Genomic DNA, 23,207 nt, shown 5'->3' with positions numbered 1-23,207 from the left:
AGATTCTTTACTCCGCCAATGAAATTGTCATAAGCAACTTTTTTTTTAATTAGCATTGCTGTTTGCGGATTCGCAGAAGCCAGATGCATTGGCCGTAGAAATTCAGCAGCAAAACAGCATAACTCCGCCAGAAAAAGAGAGAAAAGAGAGAGAGTTGAGACCACAGTCCTCCAAAGTTTTGCCCTGTTTGGACTGGGAGCACTCGTGCCCAGCAAAAGATCTACCGTGCCGTACTCCCACTAAACCCTACTGTTCATTACAGCACAATTATCCTGTCAACTGGAGACAGGAGGACACTATCATCCACTGAAGCATTGCCGTGTCGGTCATGGCATGCGTCACAGCAACAGGCGCCGTTGTTGCCTTTGCACATGCCACATGAACCCCACGATGGTTTGATTAGTTGGTGGCGGCCGATGGCGTCCAGTTATATATCAGATAATCATTCAGATTGGGTATGGTAATGGGGTCTCCATGAAGCATCTTTCTCCGTTTCCGGGTCAAATCTGCGGCGTCCCGCCTTTCGCCTGCACTGCGAGTCTGCGACCCACCTGTAAAGGTCGCCGACGCAGCGGACAGCCGTAAGGGCCATCCCCAATTGGGGATGTCCCCTCATCTTGCCATCCCTTGAAATTTCTATTCCCTTCATCCACCCAGCAAATCCCTAGGGAATAAATAAATATAAACGAACTTAAAAGAGCGATGCTATTTGACAATGTTCCAGGAGAGTTCAAGATTCAGAGATGTTGTCCATGCCCTATTTTCTTCAGGCTACGAGCCAAATTTCGTGTCGACATCAGAAACTTCGGTTGTGTTTCATTTTCTCCCATCTCATTTTTTTTTTTAAAAAAAGTTCTCCCATCTCATTCAGACGCACTATTGGGTTGATGCTGACGAAATGTTTTGGCACAGTTCCATGTCCCTGTCGGGTCTAAGATAGGCGAATTCGCCAGGAGGCCCGGGATTCCAAACAGATTGGATACCCAACCAGGTAGCCAAGAAGCTGATGCGCGTCCTTTTCAGATAATAAGGGGAAAAAAAGATCTAAAAGACACACATCTGAATAAACTTTGCCCAAAAGCTTTACTCGAATGAAGTGGTTGTCAAAAACCCTGATTTCAAAAGCACTGCTGATTACAGGAGTATTGCAAAATCTGGAAAAATCGATACAGCAATTCACTAAACGCAGCAGTCTCTCTCCATCAGTTATAACAAGTCTTTGCACAAGTAAGCAGACCTCAGCACATGATCTGTGTTAGTGGTAGAAGACAGGGATGGCGAAAGAATAACCACGACTGATCCACTCAAAAGAATTACATGACGTAAAAATTCATTACGAATCGCTCCTAGCTAGTTAGATCTACGAATTTACGATGATGAGGATTACAATGGCCTCGACCCAGAGGCATCAAGACTTCTGCTCTGGCTCTGGCTGTTCCAGCTGGACTGGCTGAAATCGGTCGTGAAATCTTGGCTGCCAAACGCCATCCGCTGAAACATCCTGATCTCGGCCGTGTTTGCAACATTGAACATCTCACTCTTGCCTGGCTGAACGCCGTTAGTCAGATCAACGTCAGCGAGACTATCAAGCACTCGCACAACCTGAGAGGAGGCAAGTGGAAAAGAAAAACGTTAGGTACTGGTCTGTCTGATGAGATGTGCATGTACTCTTCTTTATCCTTATACCTGACTCATCCTTGGTCTCCTGGATGCTGAATGTCGAATACAAGCCGCAGCAGCTTCGATCATACGGAACATTTCAACTTCGTTATAGTTCTTATTGAGTCGGGCGTCCACCAGCTCCCCAGCATTGCCAGTCTCAAGCGCTTGTGTGAGCAATGGCCTAGCCTGCAAATTAAATGTAATCAGCGAATAAATTTACTTAAGATTTTGAATTATGCAAATAACTTAAGATATGGTTATATTTCATTTGCTACTTAAGGGTAGGAAAACTGGAAACCTTTTCATGAATTAAATTACTGCTATAGCTTACCCACTCAACAAGGCTCTCATCACCCAATGGCTTCGATGCATCAACAGGCTTTCTACCAGTAATAAGCTCCAAGAGGACAACACCAAATGAAAATACATCAGATCTCTCAGTCAACTTGCCACTTGATGCATACTCTGGAGCAAGGTATCTAAATAAGAAACATGTGTCAGATTACAAGCAAGTTTTAACTGTTCTCATGGACTTGTCACTGTTTTACTAACCCAAAAGTTCCCATCACTCGTGTAGTTACATGAGTGCAAGCATCCATAGCTAACCTTGCCAGACCAAAATCGGCAACCTAGCAAATGGGCACCAATGCAGTGAGTGATCACTCCATTATAAGATGTTACTGAAATTATGTAGAAAGCATTCTTACCAGTGCTTCAAAGTTATTATCCAGTAAAATATTAGAGGACTTTATATCTCTGTGGATTATTCGGGGATGACCTGCCAAGGAAAAGAAATAAAGAATTAAGTAACAAAACATGAGTGTAGTGCAAATCATCAAAAAAGAGGTGAAGGAATGAAAAATGTCATTACAATCTTCATGAAGATAGGCTATTCCACGAGCCGAGCCAGCTGCAATTCTAACCCTAGCTGGCCATTCCAAGACTGGTACACCACGTCCTATGATGACAGATCAGTACAGTGCATTAATTGTTTAGTCCGGACAAAGAACTACCTCCGTATAATTGCAGTTCTGCAATTATTTTGGAATGGAGGTGGTACAACAATGCTCTTGCACAATATATAAAAGCACAACATACCATGAAGATGGTAGTGAAGTGTGTTGTTGGGCACAAAATCATAGACAAGCAATCTCTGGTCATCTGAAATGCAATACCCTACAAGAGAAACTAGATGGCGATGATGCACACGACTGATAATATCCACCTCAGCATGGAACTCGCGTTCCCCCTGCCCGCCACCATCTTTCAGTTTCTTAACCGCAACCTCTCTTCCATCAGCCAAGCAGCCCTTATACACTGATCCGAACCCACCTTCCCCTAGCAGGTTCTGAGCTGAGAAACCATTTGTGATCTGATACAATTCCTCATAAGTGAAGAACCGACAATTGCCCATACTGAACTCTGGCATTGAATCTTTCGATTCAGGACTCCCAGCACTGAAGTTTGTTTTAGCTGAATACCCTAAACAAGAAATGAGTTTTAGTTCAGTTCATCACTCAGGTACATATAAAGAGTAATCTTAATCCAGTTGTGTAATTTTTGCAAATGCACTTGATCAAATTACCTAGCACTTGTGTAGGAGTCGAGGCAGGTGAAGGCATTACAAAGCCAGCATGGTATCCATGAACTCTCCTCCGTTTCTTCTTGTACCAAAATGCAGCTCCAACCAAGCTAAGCACAAGAATGGCAACAACTACACCAATGCCTGCCTTTGCACCAGAAGACATCCCACCACTGTCTACTGAGGAGCTGCTGCTCGGCGAGGCTGGACTCGATGACTTGTTGGAACCTTGGCCCCCAGGTGTTACTGGGCTAACTGGATCAGCTGCCGTTGCTGGGGCTGGCACCGATGGAGTACTACCAGAGCCTGGTGTGGACGGTGTCATCCCTGGAGGTGAGGGGCTAGAGGGAGTGGGGATCGAAGGATCTGTGGATGTCGGTGAGGGACTGGTCGGAGAAGGTTTGACAGGAATTCCAGAAGGTGGTGGTGCCAGGGGTGGAGGTTCTGTCTGAGGCGTACTTGGTGGCCGGCGCCGTGGTGGAGGTGGCTGCACTACTGTCGGCGGCGTTGGGTCAGCCGGCGGGTTGGGCGCCGGCAAATTGGATGGGGGTGGCGACGCGGCCGCTGGGGGGCGTATAGGTATAGGCGACGGCTTTGGTGTGGCAGCAGGTGTAGGTGGTGGGGGTACTGCAACCGGCGGCGAGGGTGGGGGCACTACGGCTGCTGGGACTGGTGGCGGAGAGGCAACAACTACTGGCGGTGGTGGCACGGCGTCCGGAGGAGGCGGAGGCAAGGAGGGCGGTGGAGAAGTGAGCTGTGGCGGTGGCGTGGATGCGGAGGGGAGGGGAGGAGGCGCGGCCGGCGACGAGGGAGGGTCAGCCGGAGTAGCATTGGGCTGCGTCACCGGGGCCGGGGAGGCCAGCGTGGGCGTGGTGGTTACCGGCGACGGCGTTGCGGTGGAAGGCGGCAAGGTGGCCCTGATGGTGCCCGGGGAAGGGGAAGGTGACGACGCCATTGGAGCCCAGCAGCAGGCTAGAAAGCACTACAGTGCCGTCACAGTTGAGCTGCTGCCTTGGTGGTGGAATTGGAGAAAAGAAGCATGGCACATGCCGCAATTCAAGGAAAAATCGAGCCAATCTCGCGGATTCGCGCAGCAACCAATCGAAATTCCGCCTCTTTCCTTCCTTCTGCCTCCTGGCGGTGAAGAAGAACGCGGAGGAGGTGAAATCTCTCACCTCGAGCACCGCGAGAGAAGCTTCTCACTCAAATCAGCACGCACAGCACTGCATTCGCAAACAAATACAGCCTCTCTTCAACACCAAAAGCTGATGGATAGAAAGAATTCAAACCCTGTAGAAACAGAGCCAAGATCCCACCTTGTTCCACGCGAAGGAGAGGCAGCAGAGGAAGACGGAATTCCGAAGGAACAGCAGAATCTTTGGGGAGGCCGGTACCAGGATTGAAGTAGAAGGCGGAGTCGGAGGCGGCGGACGCGGTGGGTCTGTCAGATCCAGCGGTAACGCGGTAGCATTGAAGGCAAAAGGAGGAGGTAACCGCAAGAACAGCGAGGAGAGCAAACGAACAAGAAGGCAAGAAGGACCTCGCTCTCCTGTCTCTCACTTGTTTCTTTCCCCTCTTTTTCCTGTCTTCACCTCCTGCCCTCCTCGCCTCCAAATCCGACGCATGTGACCCTGTACCTTTGCAGAAATTTCTCCTGCCCGAGTGGGAATGAATTCCAATTTCCACCCGTCTCTTCTAGGCGAGGGAGAGAAGATGTATCGTGCACTCTGCACTGTCAGTGTGTCACTGTGCCCGCCATGGTGGGTTGGAAAAAGACTACTGCCCCTCTTTTTTTTTTTTGTTTTATACTTTGGCCCCCGGATATTTCAGGAATTGTTAGCCTTCTCCACCATTTTTTTTTTTTTGCAGAGACACCAATTAGTGAGCTGTGACGTGTTAACAGCTTTTCAGCATTGCCCTAGTCTCCATATATCCTAGTTAAAGCGCATCTATCTATTTCATACGGATACGGCCTTGTTTAGATCATAAAACTTTTTGAATTTTAACACTGTAGTACTTTCGTTTTTATTTGACAAGCATTGTCCAATCATAAAGTAACTAGGCTTAAAAGATTCGTATCGTAATTTACAGATAAACTGTGTAATTAGTTATCTTTTTTATCTATATTTAGTATTCCATGCAGATGCTGCAAGATTTGATGTGATGAGGAATTTTGTAAAGTTTTGGGTTTTTGAGTGCATGCCAAAGGAAGGATTCATGTTCATCTAAATTGCATCAAGAGGAAATCCTTAGCAAGCAAGTATTACTATTATTTAATGTTGCATCTAATTTGCTAAAAGGGCGGTCTCAATAGTAGGTTCTAAAGCATTGATTAGGATGACAAGTAAGCAACATGTTGATGTGATATTAGAATTAAAAAAGAGAGAAATTCTGAGGAGTCAAACAATTTAACCAAATATTTAAAAACTACTAATACTTAAGTTGTGTGATAAGTATTAGTAGATTAATTATTATGGAATATATTTTCATGAAAACCTATTTAAGATTATAAATAATGATGCTATTTTACGTACACCTAGTTAGATTTTGGACTATTTGACTCGTTGAAAGTCATATACATTCTTTATGATGGAGAATGTGAGAAACTAAAGTCTACATAGAAACTAACGTAGTAGATGATACTCAGAGGTAGATATTGAAAGTTTAACTTAAAATTTTGTCCATTAATAATATAGTTTCTACCTAATCAGATTTTGGACTATTTGACTCGTTGAAAGTCATATATATTCTTTATGATGGAGAATGTGAGAAACTAAAGTCTACATAGAAACTAACATAGGAAGAGCTGTGGTAGATAGATGATACTCAGAGGTAGATATTGAAAGTTTCTATATTTAATGCCTTCATTAATTGATAACTACAAGCAGAGACAAACTATTCTACCCTAAACAGGACTACAGGAGCACTGTTGTTTGAAGAGTGACACTGACACTCTGACAGGTCAAAGAAAAATGTGAGCAGATGAATGTTGCACAGCATCTATCAAAAACCACATGGCTCAGGGCTAAAGTGACTCATGATCCCTCCTCAGTCCTCATCCTATACCATGGTAATAATAGACTAATAGTTAACTTATCCAGATCAAAATATTATTTTTTTTGGAACAGTTACTAAGCACAAGATTAAAAAGGGTACTGCATATGCTACCTCTTCTGTTTAAGAACGATTGAGTGATGAAGACGACAAAACCACGATTGGATTTTAGTTGTGCCGAACAGGTGTGTGCACATGGCTTGCTTTAGGGGCCTGTAATGGATTTATTTACCCACTGTTTTCCTTTTTTTTTAGATGCTGGATTGCACATCTTGGACTTGCATGCTCAGATTTGACCCGGAAATGCTGTCGCAAGCTTCAGACGGTGCGACCAAAATGTTTGTCATTTGATAATGGTCATGTTTAGCTCCGAAAATATTTTAGATTTCAGTACTGTAGTATTTTCGTTTTTATCTGATAAATATTATTTAATTATTGACTAATTAGGCTCAAAAGATTTATCTCGTGATTTATAGACAAATTGTGCAATTAGTTTTTGTTTTCGTCTATATTTAATGCTGTATGCATGTGTCGCAATATTCGATGTGATGAGAAATATTAAAAAGTTTTTGGTTTTTGGGTGAACTAAGACTTTGTTTACTTCCCCAAATATTTTACAAAATGTTTCAGATTTCCCGTCACATCGAATCTTGCGGCACATGCATGGAGCATTAAATATAGGTAAAAAAGATAACTAATTACACGGTTTGCATGTAATTTGTGAGATGAATCTTTTGAGCCTAGTTAGGCTATGATTGGACAATATTTGTCAAATACAAACGAAAGTCCTACTGTTCATATTTTGCAAAAAAAAATGTACAAGTAAACAAGACCTAAACAAGGCATTAGTTGGCGAAATGAAAAATTTTCGACCACTGTAGGACTTTAATTTGTTTGTGGTAAATATTGTCAAATTATAGACTAACTAGGCTCAAAAAAATCATCTCGCGATTTACAGCCAAACTATGTAATTAGTTTTTGTTTTTGACTATATTTAGTGCTTCCAAAATTCGATGTGATAGAAAATCTTGAAAAGTTTTTGATTTTTGAGGTGAACTAAACAAGGCCAATGTAGCACACTCCTACTTCTATCATCTTAAATTATGACGTTTGACTTTTTTAACTCTAAGTTTGATCACTCATTTTATTAAAAAAATTTATATAAATATTATAAATAAATTATTTTAAAAGAATTTTTATTAATAGACCAAGTCAGGATAAAAGAAGTGATATTTTATATAATTTTTTAGTAAGATTAGTGGTCAAATTTAGTTTTAGAAAAGTCAAACACCTGTATGCATTGCTGCTGCCGTGTTGCCTCAAGTACATGTTTTTCCCCTCCGATCCCTTTCAGAGAACCAATAATCACGTCCCTTTGTGAGTGAGAATTTAGTATGTATAATTTCTATCTTTTTTCATATTAGGTCTTGTTTAGTTCACCTCAAAAATCCAAAACTTTTCAAGACTTTCCGTCACATCGAATTTTGCGGTATATGTATGAGATATTAAATATAGTTAAAAACAAAAACTAATTACACAATTCGACTGTAAATCGCGAGATGAATCTTTTGAGTTTAGTTAGTCTATGATTAGATAATAATTGATAAATAAAAATAAAAATGTTACAATACTACAAACCCAAAAATTTTAGAAACTAGACAAGGCCTTAGTGCTGCAGTGAACTGGGGAATGCAAGAGCAAGATGCACCTGCTGCTGCGTAATTGTAAACTGTGCAGTATACGACTTGTATAAAACAAGTACCTCTATAGGTCTCTCATTGATCGAAGTTTGACCCTTTCCAACTTAAACATCTCTATAAGTATGAATCGTTCAAAGTTGAAGTTAAACACCTGCACTGCACGTACTCCATAAATATGTTTGTTAAAGTTGACTCAAAGTCAACGCGCATGCACATATAAAATCACATTTGACGTGGCTAATCTCTGTAACGGTGTAACCTTGCCTCGATTTTTGAGCTTTGACTACTCACTCCGTTCTAAATTGTCGTTTTTTGTTTTCGTGTTGCAAGTTTGACTCGATTTGTATAAAATACGTAAAATATTTTTATTTTCAAATAAATTTGTTAAAAAAAGTAGGCCTTTATCGAGTAAAAACGTGCAATGTTCGGATTCAAAATTCACTGCAGCACTAAAGTTCGGATTCTAACACTTTTGTCACAGATCACAAATATAGGACACATGGTTATGCAGTAACAGTGTATAACCAACCAAGAACCATGCGTTTTCTCTCAACCATATATAATGCCCATACGTATGCTAGTTTTACATTTATCTCTTGTTTTTAATGAGGACACGGGCATTTGGTTTTCACGGTGTTAGTGCACGTGGAATTGGCGCTTTCACTGACGAGTCTGAGTCAATCATTGCGTCACTCGTCCGGCCAGTGGTATCTGTCAAAATTACCCTAAATAACACGAGAATACATGTACGTATATCACGCTTCAAGCAGAGGCTAACCACATGATTGAGGCAAAACCGTGCCAGGCCAGCTCATGGCGACCAGTGTGTGAGCGTGATATATGCACCGTCACTGTATTTTCGTTGACCTGGGCTGGGCGGCTTCACTAAAATACGCTCTGCTTCTGCCACATGCGTGTGATTGAGCCACAATTTCAGCACCTTTCGCTTTCCATGCAAATCTCGGAGACGAACGTACACTAGTGTCCACATTGCTCCAGCAGACAGCTCATAATTAACTGCTGATGCGATGTACTGTAAGGTAGATCCCAAGTTATTAAGTACCTAGGCCTTGTGTAGTTCTCTCCCGAAAATTTTTTGGGTCACTGTAGTACTTTTCGTTTATATGTTGTAATTATTGTTTAATTATAGACTAACTAGGGTCAAAAGATTCGTCCCACAAATTATAAACAAACTGTATAATCAGTTATTTTTTATCTATATTTAATGCTACATGCATGTGCTGCAAGATTTGATGTGATGAGGAATTTTTTTTAAAAAAAAATATTTTTGGAAGGAACTAAACAACACCCTAATTGCCATGTGAGACATAATTAGAACTTTGCCAAACGGAGAACCCTTGAAACATACCATGAAAAAGAAAATACAATAGCCATATCTATTTGTATATACTCCATCTATACCTATAAAAGAAAGTCGTTAGGACAGCGACCCGGTTTCTAAATCCTAACTTTGACTCCTTGTTTTTATAAAAGTATTCATCAAAAAGTGGTATATATATATTTTTTGAAAGTATTTTTCAAGACAAATCTATTTATATAGTTTTCATATTTTCAAAATTAATAACTTAAAAGTTATATCATGACTTTTAACTCGAACCTTATCCAAAATGATTTTCTTTATAGGTACGAAGGGAGTATATACCTAACATGTTACTGTTTTATAGGAGACAACGAGGAAAACAATAATAAATAGGTACATAGATAAATTGAAGAAAACTAATTTAATCGGGCTTAATACATCCAAGCACATGTACAATAAGGTGGTTAGGCAATAGGCACTAAAAAAGCCGGCTTATTTTTATCAGTTACAGGCGTGGGTGTTTGGAGGAAGGAAAAAACAAGACAATCCGGGCACCAATTTGTTTCTGCAAGTACTCAATGAGTGAATGTTCCCTACTTAATTACTATATACATACATATATAGTATTCATAGGTCATGGCTAAGCGCCTATAGTATCACTCGAGATGGCATTATAGGGTGTGATTGGTTGCTCCTTGGTCTGCCATCCGGGATGGAGGGCCTGTGCAGGCTCAAACCATTCCAGATGAAACCATACACCTTCGCCTATTTGGTTGCAAATGAGTGTAGCATACTGGATCATAGGAATCGTGTTTGGTTGCTTGTCTGGACAGTTTTGTGGTATGACTTGGTGTGACTAGCTGTGTTTGGTTTGGTGTATGACATAAGGTGTGAGCACACATGTATGATTTTGGTGAGGTTACCACTATAGTCACCAACGAGAACAAAGACTGAACCATAGCAATAAATAATATAGTATTGAACAAATTGGCCTCAGATATCAGATGCTTCTTGGTTGACCTTGATCTTGGAGCATAAGAAACAAAGTTTCAGTACCTCAACACAAGCTCAAGGTCATCAATTTTCGGTAACACAGTTGGCATGCAAATAAGATATCATCATTGGCAATTCGATAGCACCAAAAGTTCCATTCACTACACAAAAATGTAAGAGAAGAAACAACACATCATTGCAAAGTGCCATAGGTCTCAGTGCTTATTACGAGGGTGATTGGTTGCCCTAGAAATTCACCAATGCTACTTATCAGTACAGATTAGAGGATGCAAGCAAAAGTTCAGCCATCACAAGATAAACAAGGCGCGGCTGCCACACTCAAAGGTGCTCCTCTAGCGCCTACAGTTACATTCACATCATCAACCATAGGCACTTTGCTCAGTTTGTAATAAATCAAAGCATCATCATGTGCAAGTGCACGAGCAGACCACCACATGTCCAAAGCTCAAAAAAAGGGTTTAACCATCACATATCTGAATGTAAAACATGTGAAATCACAAGTTGACTGGTAGATCTACACAAGCACCGCACAGATCTAACCGGGTAACATCAAGAACCCTAGCTCCAAACCGCAAACAAAATCACCGCACACATCAAAGCTCATACAGGGGGAGAGGGGAGGGGGAGGAGGAGGGGGAGGGGGAGGTGACTTGTATGCCGACGCGATCTAGGGAGGACCACCAACGGTCCGCCGAAGATCGACGACGATGATGGCGGGGGAGGCCGAGAAGGTGGAAGAGGATTCACCGCACCGGGAGAGGAGAGGAAGGAGAGGCGCCAAATGAGGGAGGTAACCCTAACGCCCACCCCCGCGCGCGCTGGGACGCTCCAATCTCCCGCGCTCGCGCCTCCCCTTCCCGCCAAGGAGCGCACCGTCCGAGATGGCGAGGGAAGCTCGCCTCGAGAAGACGGCCTCAGCCGGGACGGAGGGGAAAAGAGAATGAGAAGATACACCAAAACAATACAAGTTAAGAAACCAAACACGGGCCAGGTGCACAGAGTCATACCGGATGGGCATTAGGATGCCACCGTCGGGGCAACCAATCACACCCATATATGCCTTTAGTGACAAGGGAATAAGGGATGCTATTTTTCACACACACACACACACACACACACACACACACACACACACACACACACACACACACACACACACACACACACACACACACACACACACACACACACACACACACACACACACACACACACACACACACACACACACACACACACACATATATATATATATATATATATATATATATATATATATATATATATATATATATATATATATATATATATATATAGGAAATCTGTTTTAGTTTAGGTGATTGCAAGGCTTTTTCCTATTCAAAGATCAGGCCTTTGTCTCTATGTTTTCACGTCGAAAATTCTTTGCAGATGAAGATGAAGAGATGGCAAAGCGGCTTAGTACCAGTACGCGGAGAAACAAGCCTGGCCTACCCTCTCTCTGCATCCATCAACATTCGTGTGCCCTCACCTAGCTAGTGTGATCGATGATTAGCCCTTTACCTACTGCCTAGTGATCTTCAAGCCTAAAAACTCATCATATATAAATCAATTGAGTCATCTCTTTAGCCCCTCTCGCTCCTCTCAAACTAATCTTATAACAATATAGGCTTTGTTTAGATCCACCAGCTAAACTTTAGTTTATTTAACCTAGCTAAAGCCAGCTAAACCACAAAAAACCAAAATACCCCTCTCACCTTTCTCAGGATAGACAAATAACTCTTTAGCTATCATTTTTGCTGGTGGATCTAAACATCCCTAGCTAAAATTTAACTGGTTATCCTTTAGCTAATAACTAAAAAAACATTAAAATTGGGTAGATCAAATAGGCCCTATGTTACCACGTCGTCAGTCCTCACCTATTCACACTCATGGCCATAAGAGGAGGAAGTGGATATTTCGAGTCACCTGAAATTTCGGAGGCATGTTAATGTTATTATTATTGATACGTAAGCATGTGGCTCAGTGGTTGGCTTGTGAAATGTGGGTCGATCTGGTGTGCAGGAAACGGGGAGGTTGTTTTCATCCTTCCGTTTTGTTAATCGTGTCAAAAACAATGGCACACGTGCTATGCTAGCGCTAGCTTCCGTTTTGTTTAGCTTTATGGGAGTCTCGGGAGGCTCGAGTGTCTTTGGCCCATTGCTCGCTCCTCCGATCCGTGGTAGTACCCTAGTACTACAAATACAAAATCATTAGGTCCATAAACTGTAAACATAAACAAAGCAGGTGTTGTCGTAATGTCGTGTTGGAAGCTCGAGACGGCCCTGGCAAAATCCAAAGTATACGTTACTACTACACGTAAACAAATCAGCAACAAAAGCGTAGCGTAGCCCAGCGCAAACTGTATGTAAGTACGTTATTAAATACTACGTATATAAGAGTAATATAATACAGTACTGTACATTAGGGTCAGTCCAGCATGCCCATGGGTTGCGGCGGCAACTTGCCGGCGTTGCGCGACGCGACGGGCACGGCGGAGCTGCGGTGCGGCGTGCACCGACGGACGGCTGCATGCTGGGCACGGGGGGCGGTCTCCCTGCTCCCTGGAATCAAGGGCTCACGCAACGTAAACCGCGTCGCCCGTCGGCGTCGGCACCGGTGACCCACGAGATTTCTCGCGCAGACTCGCAATCAACCCACAACAGGCCCACGCCCGTGTCGGCGCGCATCAATCAATAATTCATTCAACTCCAACTCCAACTCCTCCCTTGCCGCGATCATGAAAGAATTGACTGGCTGCATCTCAGACCCACAAAAATATTTCGACGAAGACTTCAAAATTATACGAATCGAGCAGCAAAAAAAAAAAAATGAGACTTGGGTTCAAGAAAAATGGAAAACCAAAGTGGTCAGGTCAGGTGAGTTCCTCAGTCAGTTGATCAAACAAACAAGAAGGCAGTCAGCCACTCAGCCGGTGTTGCGCATGCCGGCGGCGATGCCATTGATGGTGATGAGCAGCGCGTCACGGAGCCTCCGGTTATCGTCGTCGCGGCGGAGCCTACGGAGCACCTCCACCTGCAGCATGTTGATCGGGTTCAGGTACGCCAGCCGGCTCTCGATGAGCCTCCTCAGGCTGCGGTTGTGCGCCGTGAGCTTGCTGTGCCCGCTGACCGCCAGCACGCACCGCTCCGTGCGGGCCAGCTCTTTCCTCAGCCGTTCCCCCACGGCGCGCCGCTCGGGCGCCACCAGCATCTCCTCGTAGTGCGCCGCCACGGGCGCGTCGGCTTTCGCCGTCACCATCTCGATCAGGTCCACGGTGCTCTGGAAAAACGGCCACTCGCCGTACATGGCGCGGAGCTCGGCGCCGTGGCCGCGGTCCAGCGCGTCCTGCAGCCCCGTGCCGACGCCCAGCCACGCGGGGAGCACCAGCCGCGTCTGCGTCCACGCGAACACCCACGGGATGGCGCGCAGGCTCGAGATGCCGCCCAGCGCCTGCTTGCGCTTCGCCGGGCGGCTGCCGATGTTGAGGTGGCCCAGCTCCGCCTGCGGCGTCGCCTCCTGGAAGTAGGTGATGAACTCCGGGTCCTCGTACACCGTGGCGCGGTAGTGCGCGCAGCTCGCGCGGGAGATCTCCTCCATGACGGTCCGCCAGTTGGGGTCCCGCGGCGGATGCGGCGGCCGTAGAGTCGCCAGCAGCACCGCCGTCGTGTAGATCTCGAGCTGGCGGACGGCGGTCTGTGGGAGCCCGAACTTGGCCTGCACCATCTCGCCTTGCTCCGTCGAACGGAGGGTGCCCATCACGGACCCCGGAGGCTGCGACTGGATGGCCAGGTACGTCGGCCCGCCGCCGCGCCCGATGCTGCCGCCACGGCCGTGGAACAGCGTCACCTTGATCCCGAACTCGTTGCACGCCGCGACCACGTCTTCCTGAGCCTTGTACAGCTCCCATGCCGCCGTGAAGCGACCGGCGTCCTTGCCGGAGTCCGAGTACCCCACCATTACCTGCAACAGACATTCGTCAGGGTTTCAGACAAAAATGTGAGTGGCGACTGAAGATCCTAGTAACGTTTCCATCTCCTGTCTACCTCCTGGTGGCCGTTGTGGTTCTTGATGATGTGCTCCCTGTACCAGTCGATGGAAAGTAGCTTCCTGATTGCGGACCCGGCTGCCTGCAAATCTTTAACGGTCTCGAACAAGGGGACAACTCTTAACCTGTCACCAAGGATGAAGATGAATTGAGAGAATAATCACAAGCAGAAGCATATTGTAGTGTTTAATAAACAAGATGATGTATTATAGTAGGAAAAAGCATGCAGAACCAGTTTTATACTAATCACTGAACTTCTGCGAAGTTTAGTTAGTTCTCAAAAGGCATAACAGAAATTCATATGAATTTATACAGAGTGCCATTGATGGTTCTGTTCATGGACCGGATTCAGCCCGGTTTACTAACTAAAGTTTGTTCTAAAAACTACCTCTCTACCTACCCAAATTAACAGGAAGTTGATCTGAACTTTGAAGGTCAATGAATTCGTTGATCTTTAGCATGCCAAAATTCAATCACTACACTGTGAAAATTCATAGAGAAATCAAACTAGAAATTAGAAAATCATGCTTACGTGCCACCAGGACATGGTCTTCCTAGGTCCCCGCTAACTGTAAGTCTTGCATCCTTCTGCAACAGCTCCACAGCGAGGACATCACTTGCCTTCAAGAACAAGAGTAACCAAATTCCGAGTTAAACAACATGATTGGAAACTTATCATTGTAATATAAGGCAGCTGTTCAAACTATTAACCATGTATGAGTTGTCCTGGTCTATGACATAAATAAAGGTGTTAATAGGCATGACATGGAATAAATCTTTGCAATTTTAAAGCACTACTAAGTGGGTGCTGGAGATGATCACTCTGAACTCAGAACTCTAAAATGCCGACTGCAGATTTTTTTTCACTTTTTCTTTATCATTTACTGCACTACAGATGGTGTCTCTTCATACATTTGAGGCCATTGAAATGACATATGCTCCAAGCGAGTCACTCCCTAATTCTGCAGCAACTTTGAAGGTGTCCAGAACTTCTTTCACATCAGCAGAAACCTATACAAAAGAAACAAATACAAATGTAAATGAATTTGTGTAGAATTTTTTTTCTTAGGACTATGCAGTTAGATAGTCACAAACTGGACTGCGCATGGGCCTATACCATATAAAGTACTACCTTATTTCTAACAAGACTTGATAACTTTGATCCGTTTTATATCTCTCATCTTCAGCACGATACTCTGACATGATGTTGCAATTGCAACATAAGAATAAGAAACTCACTGGAGTGACTCTGAACGATTTGTAGGAAAATATCTAGCAGGGAATACCCTGAACAAATGAACTCGCTTTTTACTCTGAATAATGTGCTTAGGTGTCATTGGATAATATCTAAACATTTTGTAGCTGAGATTGGAAATGATTGCTTCAATTTACACACGCAAGGACATACCTCTATGTTTTGGGGTACTAGAGGGCGCTTCCCTTTCAGCTCTCTAGTCAAGAAATCCAGCTTCTTTTCTTCATCCCACTCACTATAAACACCAAGATCCAAGTAGGATGTGACGGAATCAAGTGCTTCTGTGTGACGGCCAGATTCCTAAAGCAATAAGCAACTTTACCTAAGCTTTTCTGAAGTTATCAATAAGAACAGTAGAAATTGAGCAAGCAAAAGCAGCTGCAGTTTTCATCAGTATATACCTGGCGTACATCGAGCTTCATAAGAACCATACCAAAGGTTGCAACCCTTCGTATCAAATCTGCTAACCGGCCATCGGCAAGGACACTTGCTCCGCATGATTGCTTCATAAAGTAATGGCAATTGTGAGTGGTGCTCAGTACAAGAGCAATTTGGATAATAAGAGTTAAGGATATATTCTTTACCTACCTTTGCTGTATCTTGCAACTTCATAGTCCTATTTTACCAATTTAAATTGCATATAAGTTTTCTGTTCTTTTGAAATAAAAACTTGTCTTTCTTATTTGCATCCTCTCTCTATATGTAATAAAATATGCCATGTGTAAAGTTATTTGTAGAATTGGATTCCATTTAGTATTTGTCATCATGCCCATGATCACTTATGGTCTATGCAGGAAAATATTAGCATTGACAAAATCAATTTTGAATAGCATTAGGAATATTTGTGACAAATGTTCCAGCATGGATACTTGTGATTCTATTTTAAAGTATTACTCAAGCATTAAAGGACTAATTCAGCATTCTTCAAGCAAGGTTATAGAAGAGGACTCACCAGAGATTGATGGCATAAGAGCAAAGGTTCCAAAAGTTGATCTGATGTTTCACAATATTCTTCAGTGTCATAGTCACATGGTAGATCCTCAAGCAGAAGCTCAAGCCGTCTACGTGTCTTCACCAGCTGATCACAGAAGTAATGATAAACACAACCAACAAAAAACTCATGTAAAAAGTCCATTAATATGATAATCATTTTTTATATTGACAATATATTTCTAATAAATGGAAGATGATGATTCTGACCTTTTCTTTCACATTACCAAGGACAACCCTGTAAGGAGTAATTCCTGGTCTGTCAGATAGGCTTGGCTCAAGTAGCTTCTGGAAGCTACTTGATCGACCTATATGAGATTCTTTGAACAACTTCCTTAGTTGATGGCCACTTGAAGTTCTACTTAGCTGTGGTTGACGACTAGTAGGAGATGACAATGGACTGTCTTCAATTTTTTCTGTTAAATTAAGAGCACCCTGGAAAACATGAACCATGAACTAACTTTTATTGCATGAAAACAATTTTATAGTAATCTATATGGACAGCAAGTGCTTACTGCCTTGCTGGATAAAAATATTACTTAGGCCTTGTTTAGATCCAAAAACTTTTTGGATTTTGACACAGTAGCGCTTTTGTTTTTATTTGACAAACATTGTCCAATCATAGAGTAACTAGGCTTAAAAGATTCGTATCGTGATTTACATGTAAACTGTGCAATTAGTTATTTTTTTATTTATATTTAATGTTCGATGTAATGGAGAATCTTGTAAAATTTTGGGTTTGTGGGTGCATCTAAACAAGGCCTTAATCAAACTGTGGCCAGAAGCACATTTTTAGCTACTTTTCATACCTAAGTAGTCAATATTTAAACTAGGTGAGACCAGGTCATATCCAGCAAATCTGTTGATGTGCATGCCTATCTGACCAGATGTAAGCATAAATTTGATAGATTGCTAACAGTTGCTAAGAACTTCACATACAAAAATAAAGAACATTTTCAGACGTCACATTTTTTTGTTCTTACCGGACGACTTGAGTTCCTTGGAAGATTTATCATCCTAAATTGAGATTCTCCATCACTGCATTCTGTGTCAAGTGCAATTACTCAAGGTTAGAAAATCATGGCACTGAAAAAATCCATTTAGAAGCTACTGGAGGAAAACCAGTTGGTATTAGAGATCATTGTTAAACAGGAAGCTCGTTAATTAAAGATCTGATTGAACTGATCCACATGATAAATTGAAATTTAAAGGAATGCTCTAATTTTCTTTCAAAGACTACAACACACAAATTTGATCGAATCTAGGTTGAGGCATAGTAGGCAACATAGGGTTAATCAAACTTCATTGACATACTTTTTGTATAAAGAAGAACATAAAGTTAGCTGCTCCAGCTCCAGACAGAGAAATCTACCTGTACATGAAGGAAGATCAGCACCAGAAGGAAGTTGTGCAGGCAGAGCCAAGTTATGATGAAGCTTTGCATTGTTCTGTGGTACTGTTTTGTTCCAGGTATTGGCCTTTAGGTCCTCGGATGCCGACTCTGTATAGTCCCCTCAGAAACATCAATACAAAATAATCCAATGAACTTTATTTGAAATATGCACGTCACATAAGGAATGTGCTACAATAAAAAGGTCAAGATCGTTTCTAGACCACAGATATGTGTTACCATCTCAAACTATTAACAAACTAGCAATATAGCAGTTGTCATAGGTCACAGTAACTAGCAACTTCTGGTGAAACTGGAAATAATCTAGATTTGATAATCGGGTAGATATACCATGAAACTAACCTTTGAGAATAATGTCATTAGCCAAGCTTGCAACCTTGTCACTGCATCTCTTGATAGACAACTCAAAGCTGAGATTGTCTAATTCCCGAATGTAAAAGTCTATTGCCATCCACCGGGACAGCAATGAAACATCCCTAGTCACCTGCATCAAAGAAATGACAGATTCTTTCAGCATTCCTGATTGCCTCGAACTCTTAGAAAAGGCAACTCCATCACATCATTACAATAATATAAGATTAATGAAAATGCACCAAGGCACTGATTGATATCTTATTACATAGATCTTACTTTTGCTGTAACGTTAGGATTCCCATCCCGGTCACCACCCATCCAAGAACCAAACTTGATTGGTGTACAGGTTAGCGGAAGTGGTCTTCCAGTGTGCTATATGTTAAGTATGAAATGAAAGGTTTAGGTTTCTTGAGTCAAACAGATGTTAATTTAAATCCAAAAAAATGGCAATCATTTTATGTGTACCTTCTTTAGAGCACTACTAACACGGCGAAGATAGTGTGGTATCGCTTTCCAAAGGGATTGCTCCACAATATGAAGACCTACAAAGTCAACGAAAATAATTAGGTTGTAGATAAACAACAAAAGAGTGACAAACCATAGCCCAGAATGCTTAAATGTCTTACCAGCTCTAGCTTCGTCAACTGGTGTAGGTTTGTGGCGCCTCAACTCATCCGTCTGCCATATTGCTGTGATTTCCCTTACCTACATAATCAAAGTTGTGGGGTCTAGAAATGATAATGAAAAGAGGATAATAAAAAAGTTAGTATGTAAATCTTTTCAATTCTGATGTATACCAGATCTTCAATTAGCATTTCTTTATCCTCGTGGCTTAGATCAGGGCGACCGTTGAACTCCAAAAGATGCTACAACAACGCAGTTCCATCAGACATTGGAACAGCCGATGCAGTAATTTTTTAAAAAATAAATGTGTGAGAATATAATTAATGTTTGATATCCTATGAAACAGAACTCTGCAACTAAACCAATGAAGGAAAATCGAGAAAAAGTACTTTTGTGAACTATAGATGTTAAACTCACTGCTACTCTTAGGTGCTTGTATTGCAAAGTTCGCCGATTTATTTGGGTCGGATGCGCTGTCAGAACAATTTCAACCTCCTGTGGCAAAAGGAAAATGATACATCAACTAAAAGCTTGGTAGCGCATTGCACTCTTTAAGTGATGTAGCAAATTACCTGCTTGCAGACAGTGTCATATAGTTGTTCTGGAGGGACACCACTTTGAATCAGCTTGTTGAATATATCATCACATGATTTTGAGAGCTGTTCTATGTTGCGTGCTTTACGAACCCTGCATAAAGAGGATAACATGCGTTATCAATGAAAAAAAAAGCAATTCAACATAGATCGCAGCATTTAGCTAATTGGCCAAACTAGTACAAATTTAAATTGGTCAGCAAATAATATTAGTACAAATTTACTGATATTTTACTTAATCTGTAACATGCATGATAAATGTGAATTCCATCCACAGAACATAGTACTGATGTCAGTTTTTTTCTTAAGGTTTGCACAGACTATTTGACTATTGCTTAACTAGTAGTGCGTGGAATTTGTCACTAGATTGCAAAAAAAAAAGAACAATTGCTTTGAAGGTAAATAAAAAAAGATTCTCAATGATGATCAGTCGATGTAGCATGTGCAAGCCTAGAGCTCTACAGTTAAGGCCTTGTTTAGATCCAAAAATTTTTAGATTTTGACACGGTAGCACTTTCGTTTTTATTTGACAAACATTGTCCAATCACAGAGCAACTAAGCTTAAAAGATTCGTCTCGTGATTTACAGGTAATTAAAGTGTGCAATTAGTTATCTTTTTTTTATCTATATTTAATGTTCCATGCATGTGCCGTAAGATTCGATGTGAAGGAGAATCTTGTAAAGTTTTGAGTTTTTAGGTGAGGCCTAAATATGTCACATGAAAATCATTAACCATGGCCTGGCGTTACAATGTCGGACCCATCATATGTACGGAACTATTGGATTTGCATGCTGCAAATAGAACAGGAGCATTATCACTATACATATAACATACTCCCTTCGTCCCTTTTTAATTGTCGCTTGCGCTTTCAAAAAATAACTGCTGGTAATTATATATTAAAAAATATTAATATTTATAATACATAATTAGTATCATTAGAAAGATCTTTGAATCTAGTTTTTTAACAAATTTATTTGGAGATACAAATGTTGCACGTATTTTCTACAAAACGAGTCAAACTTGTGGCACGTACACCAACAACGACAATTAAAAAGGGACAGAGAGAGAGTATACTTTGAACAATATAGTCTATTGATCGGAGAGAACATTATATCCCACTCACTTATTTTTGTAGCAATTTCCTAGGTTAAGTATTATTTCCTATAGTTAATTTAATTATGCAAGGTATACTTGTAAATATTCAATGCATGTCCATATATATTTACAATGTGGATATACATATATAAAAACGCATTGTGAGTGCGTAGAACACAAGATCGAAATCGACATATGGTACGTGAGTCTCTGCGTGTGGAGAGGATCGATATGCGCATGATACCTGTGGTGGGTCTCGGCGATGCCCATGAGGTTGAGGTAGTGGGAGAAGGCCCGGGCGACGCAGAGCGCGTCGTCCAGGGACATCGCGGCCAGGTCGGCCTCCAGCTGCCGCTCGACGACGGCCGCCGTGTCCTCCATCCCCGCCGCGCGCATGGAGACGGCGCTCTGGGTCCACGGCGGCGCCGGCGGGAATTGAAGATCGCGATCATTCACCGACGACCCAATTAATGATCGTCAGAGATTATCTATCTGTCAGTTAACACACGCACACTACTGCCCGGATGGATGATGAGATCGATGCGATGGCAAGAGGAAATGCGTAGTACCTGCGCGAGGATGCGGTTGCGCTCGAGGATTTGGATGAAGCGGGGGCCGAGCTCGCGGAGGAGGACGTCGTGGAGGAGGCTGGCGAGGAGGCGGCAGTCGTCCTCGAACGCCTGGAACGATATCCCCTCCGCGATGTCGTCCGTCGTGTCCAACATCCTGATCGATCGATCTCTCTACCCTATCTACGCCTCGTCTTCTTCGTTCCTCCGTGGGCAATGAAGAATGGATCGGTGCAGGAAGCGAGAGGAAACTGTGTTCGTTGTGTCTGTGTGTTACGCGGCGAGAGGGGAAGCGGATCGCATCTCAAGAGGGGAGGCAATGCAATGCAATGCAATGGTAGTAGGGGAGTGAAAAACGGAGGGCGAGGAAAGCGGAAAAAAGAAGGTAGTAAATGAGCATGTACAGTACTATATACTGTGAAATATACACCCTCAATTCAGTGGCCGAGCCAAAAAGAAAAAAGATTATTTCTATGTACCAATCAAGTTTAGAAGTGCTAGCTAGGTGAGATTTTCAGAAGTGCTATAAAAAAGCATTCCTTTATATAAAAAAATGTGCATTTAGAACCTGTTTGATCGATTATTATAATCTAAATGATGTATAGGAGTATAGGATTTTTTAGATTATAATAATTAGAGTGATTGGATTAATGAATTATATGGTGATTGATTATTGTTGATTAAAGTGAGAAATTATTGTCTTATTATTCTTTATTGTTTGGCATGTTAGACAATTAGTTCGGGGGAGGAGGCGCATTATTCTTTCAGCACTCATAATCATATCCACTTCTTTATAATAATTTCAGGCTACACTCTTGTACCACCAACTAGTACAAGTAAAACTATTACATTTTTATTTGTTATTTGTCTTTGTATTATAACATATTAAATTCTTGTTTTTGTCTACCTATAGAAATAATTGTTAATTGTTTTTGTGTCAACACAAATCTGAAAAAAAAAATCAGCGTTTTAGTTTTGTTGGTACCGAAAATTGCAGATTGCATTTATAGAAATTGCAATAAAAGAAATCTATAATTTTAATATAAAATATATGTAATAATTGTCGCTAAAAGAAAACTAAATTTCACGCACCGAATCCCCTATTCAACCTCTTAATTCAAACGGCCGTAAGGGAAATGAGACACGCAACAAAATTAGAAAAATAAGATTTAGGTGCGTGCTGGCACATGACCATCGGCCCAACAACTCGCTAGGACGCGAGGCCCAGCAAGTGTGCGTGCATTCTTACTATACATGGCCAAATAGGCTGTCTATGTATTGACACGCTGAGGCACGGCACACGACAGAGCATGGCACAATAGCACACACCAATGCTGTTGTGCCATGTCGTGTAGTATCGTCTTGTCAATATCTCAGCCCATGCACAGCCCTATGACGACTCGACCGTGTTGTGTCATGCTATGCCAATGGACATGACGGCCCGCGGGCTAGCCCGTTGCCATGGCCACACGAGCACACCTCTAGGCTGCTCTAGCTCGTCCATGTTGATGCGCTAAGGTCGTCGTGCGGTGAAGGAGGTTGTCGTGTTGTCGAGTAGACAGAAGGACAGGAGCATGACAGATGAGCCGCCATGGGGGCCGAGGTGGAGAGTTCGAGAGGAGGAGCTGGACAGGAGGAGTCAGACACAAGGACGAGGGCGCGACATAGAAGACGAGAGAGATCAAGAGATGACAGCTACTAAGAGGAATATGTGAAAAGAGTTAGGTTTTGGTGTTATATACTCTAATCCAACGACCTGAAAGTATCCAATAGCTAAGACAAGAACACAATGGAAGTCGGGTCGGGCTAGGCCTAGGCCATGCTTCTTAGTACCATGCGTGCATTGGCCCATCATGCCTGGGCCAGATGGCCTAGTATAGTTCTTACGATGCCGCGCTTCACATGCCCCCACGAAC

The 23,207-nt window shown here is 42.4% G+C and overlaps 2 protein-coding genes across 2 annotated transcripts; both read right to left on the bottom strand.

Moving 5' to 3' along the window:
* On the bottom strand, positions 1,061 to 5,007 carry LOC8070459 (proline-rich receptor-like protein kinase PERK8). Its single transcript, XM_002455281.2, has 9 exons — positions 4,561 to 5,007; positions 3,248 to 4,467; positions 2,761 to 3,144; positions 2,534 to 2,620; positions 2,370 to 2,440; positions 2,215 to 2,291; positions 1,994 to 2,141; positions 1,687 to 1,848; positions 1,061 to 1,602 (listed from the first exon to the last, which is right to left on the bottom strand). The coding sequence occupies exons 2-9, from the start codon at positions 4,197 to 4,199 to the stop codon at positions 1,384 to 1,386; spliced, it is 2,100 nt and encodes a 699-aa protein (XP_002455326.2). The 5' UTR covers positions 4,200 to 4,467; positions 4,561 to 5,007; the 3' UTR covers positions 1,061 to 1,383.
* Positions 12,866 to 21,726, bottom strand: LOC8079083 (phosphoenolpyruvate carboxylase 4). Its single transcript, XM_002455279.2, has 19 exons — positions 21,292 to 21,726; positions 20,967 to 21,130; positions 19,606 to 19,720; positions 19,451 to 19,528; positions 19,207 to 19,275; positions 19,036 to 19,114; positions 18,875 to 18,951; positions 18,686 to 18,781; positions 18,398 to 18,539; positions 18,017 to 18,145; positions 17,628 to 17,689; positions 16,855 to 17,079; positions 16,607 to 16,732; positions 16,056 to 16,157; positions 15,808 to 15,954; positions 15,312 to 15,410; positions 14,932 to 15,020; positions 14,398 to 14,524; positions 12,866 to 14,314 (listed from the first exon to the last, which is right to left on the bottom strand). Exons 1-19 carry the CDS (start codon positions 21,445 to 21,447, stop codon positions 13,280 to 13,282), a joined length of 3,117 nt encoding a protein of 1,038 aa, XP_002455324.1. The 5' UTR covers positions 21,448 to 21,726; the 3' UTR covers positions 12,866 to 13,279.

Source organism: Sorghum bicolor, chromosome 3, assembly GCF_000003195.3.
Source record: "Sorghum bicolor cultivar BTx623 chromosome 3, Sorghum_bicolor_NCBIv3, whole genome shotgun sequence".
In the NCBI taxonomy this organism is placed as follows: domain Eukaryota; kingdom Viridiplantae; phylum Streptophyta; class Magnoliopsida; order Poales; family Poaceae; genus Sorghum; species Sorghum bicolor.
Note: the sequence above shows the minus strand (reverse complement) of the source record. Positions and strands in the feature narration are given on the sequence as shown.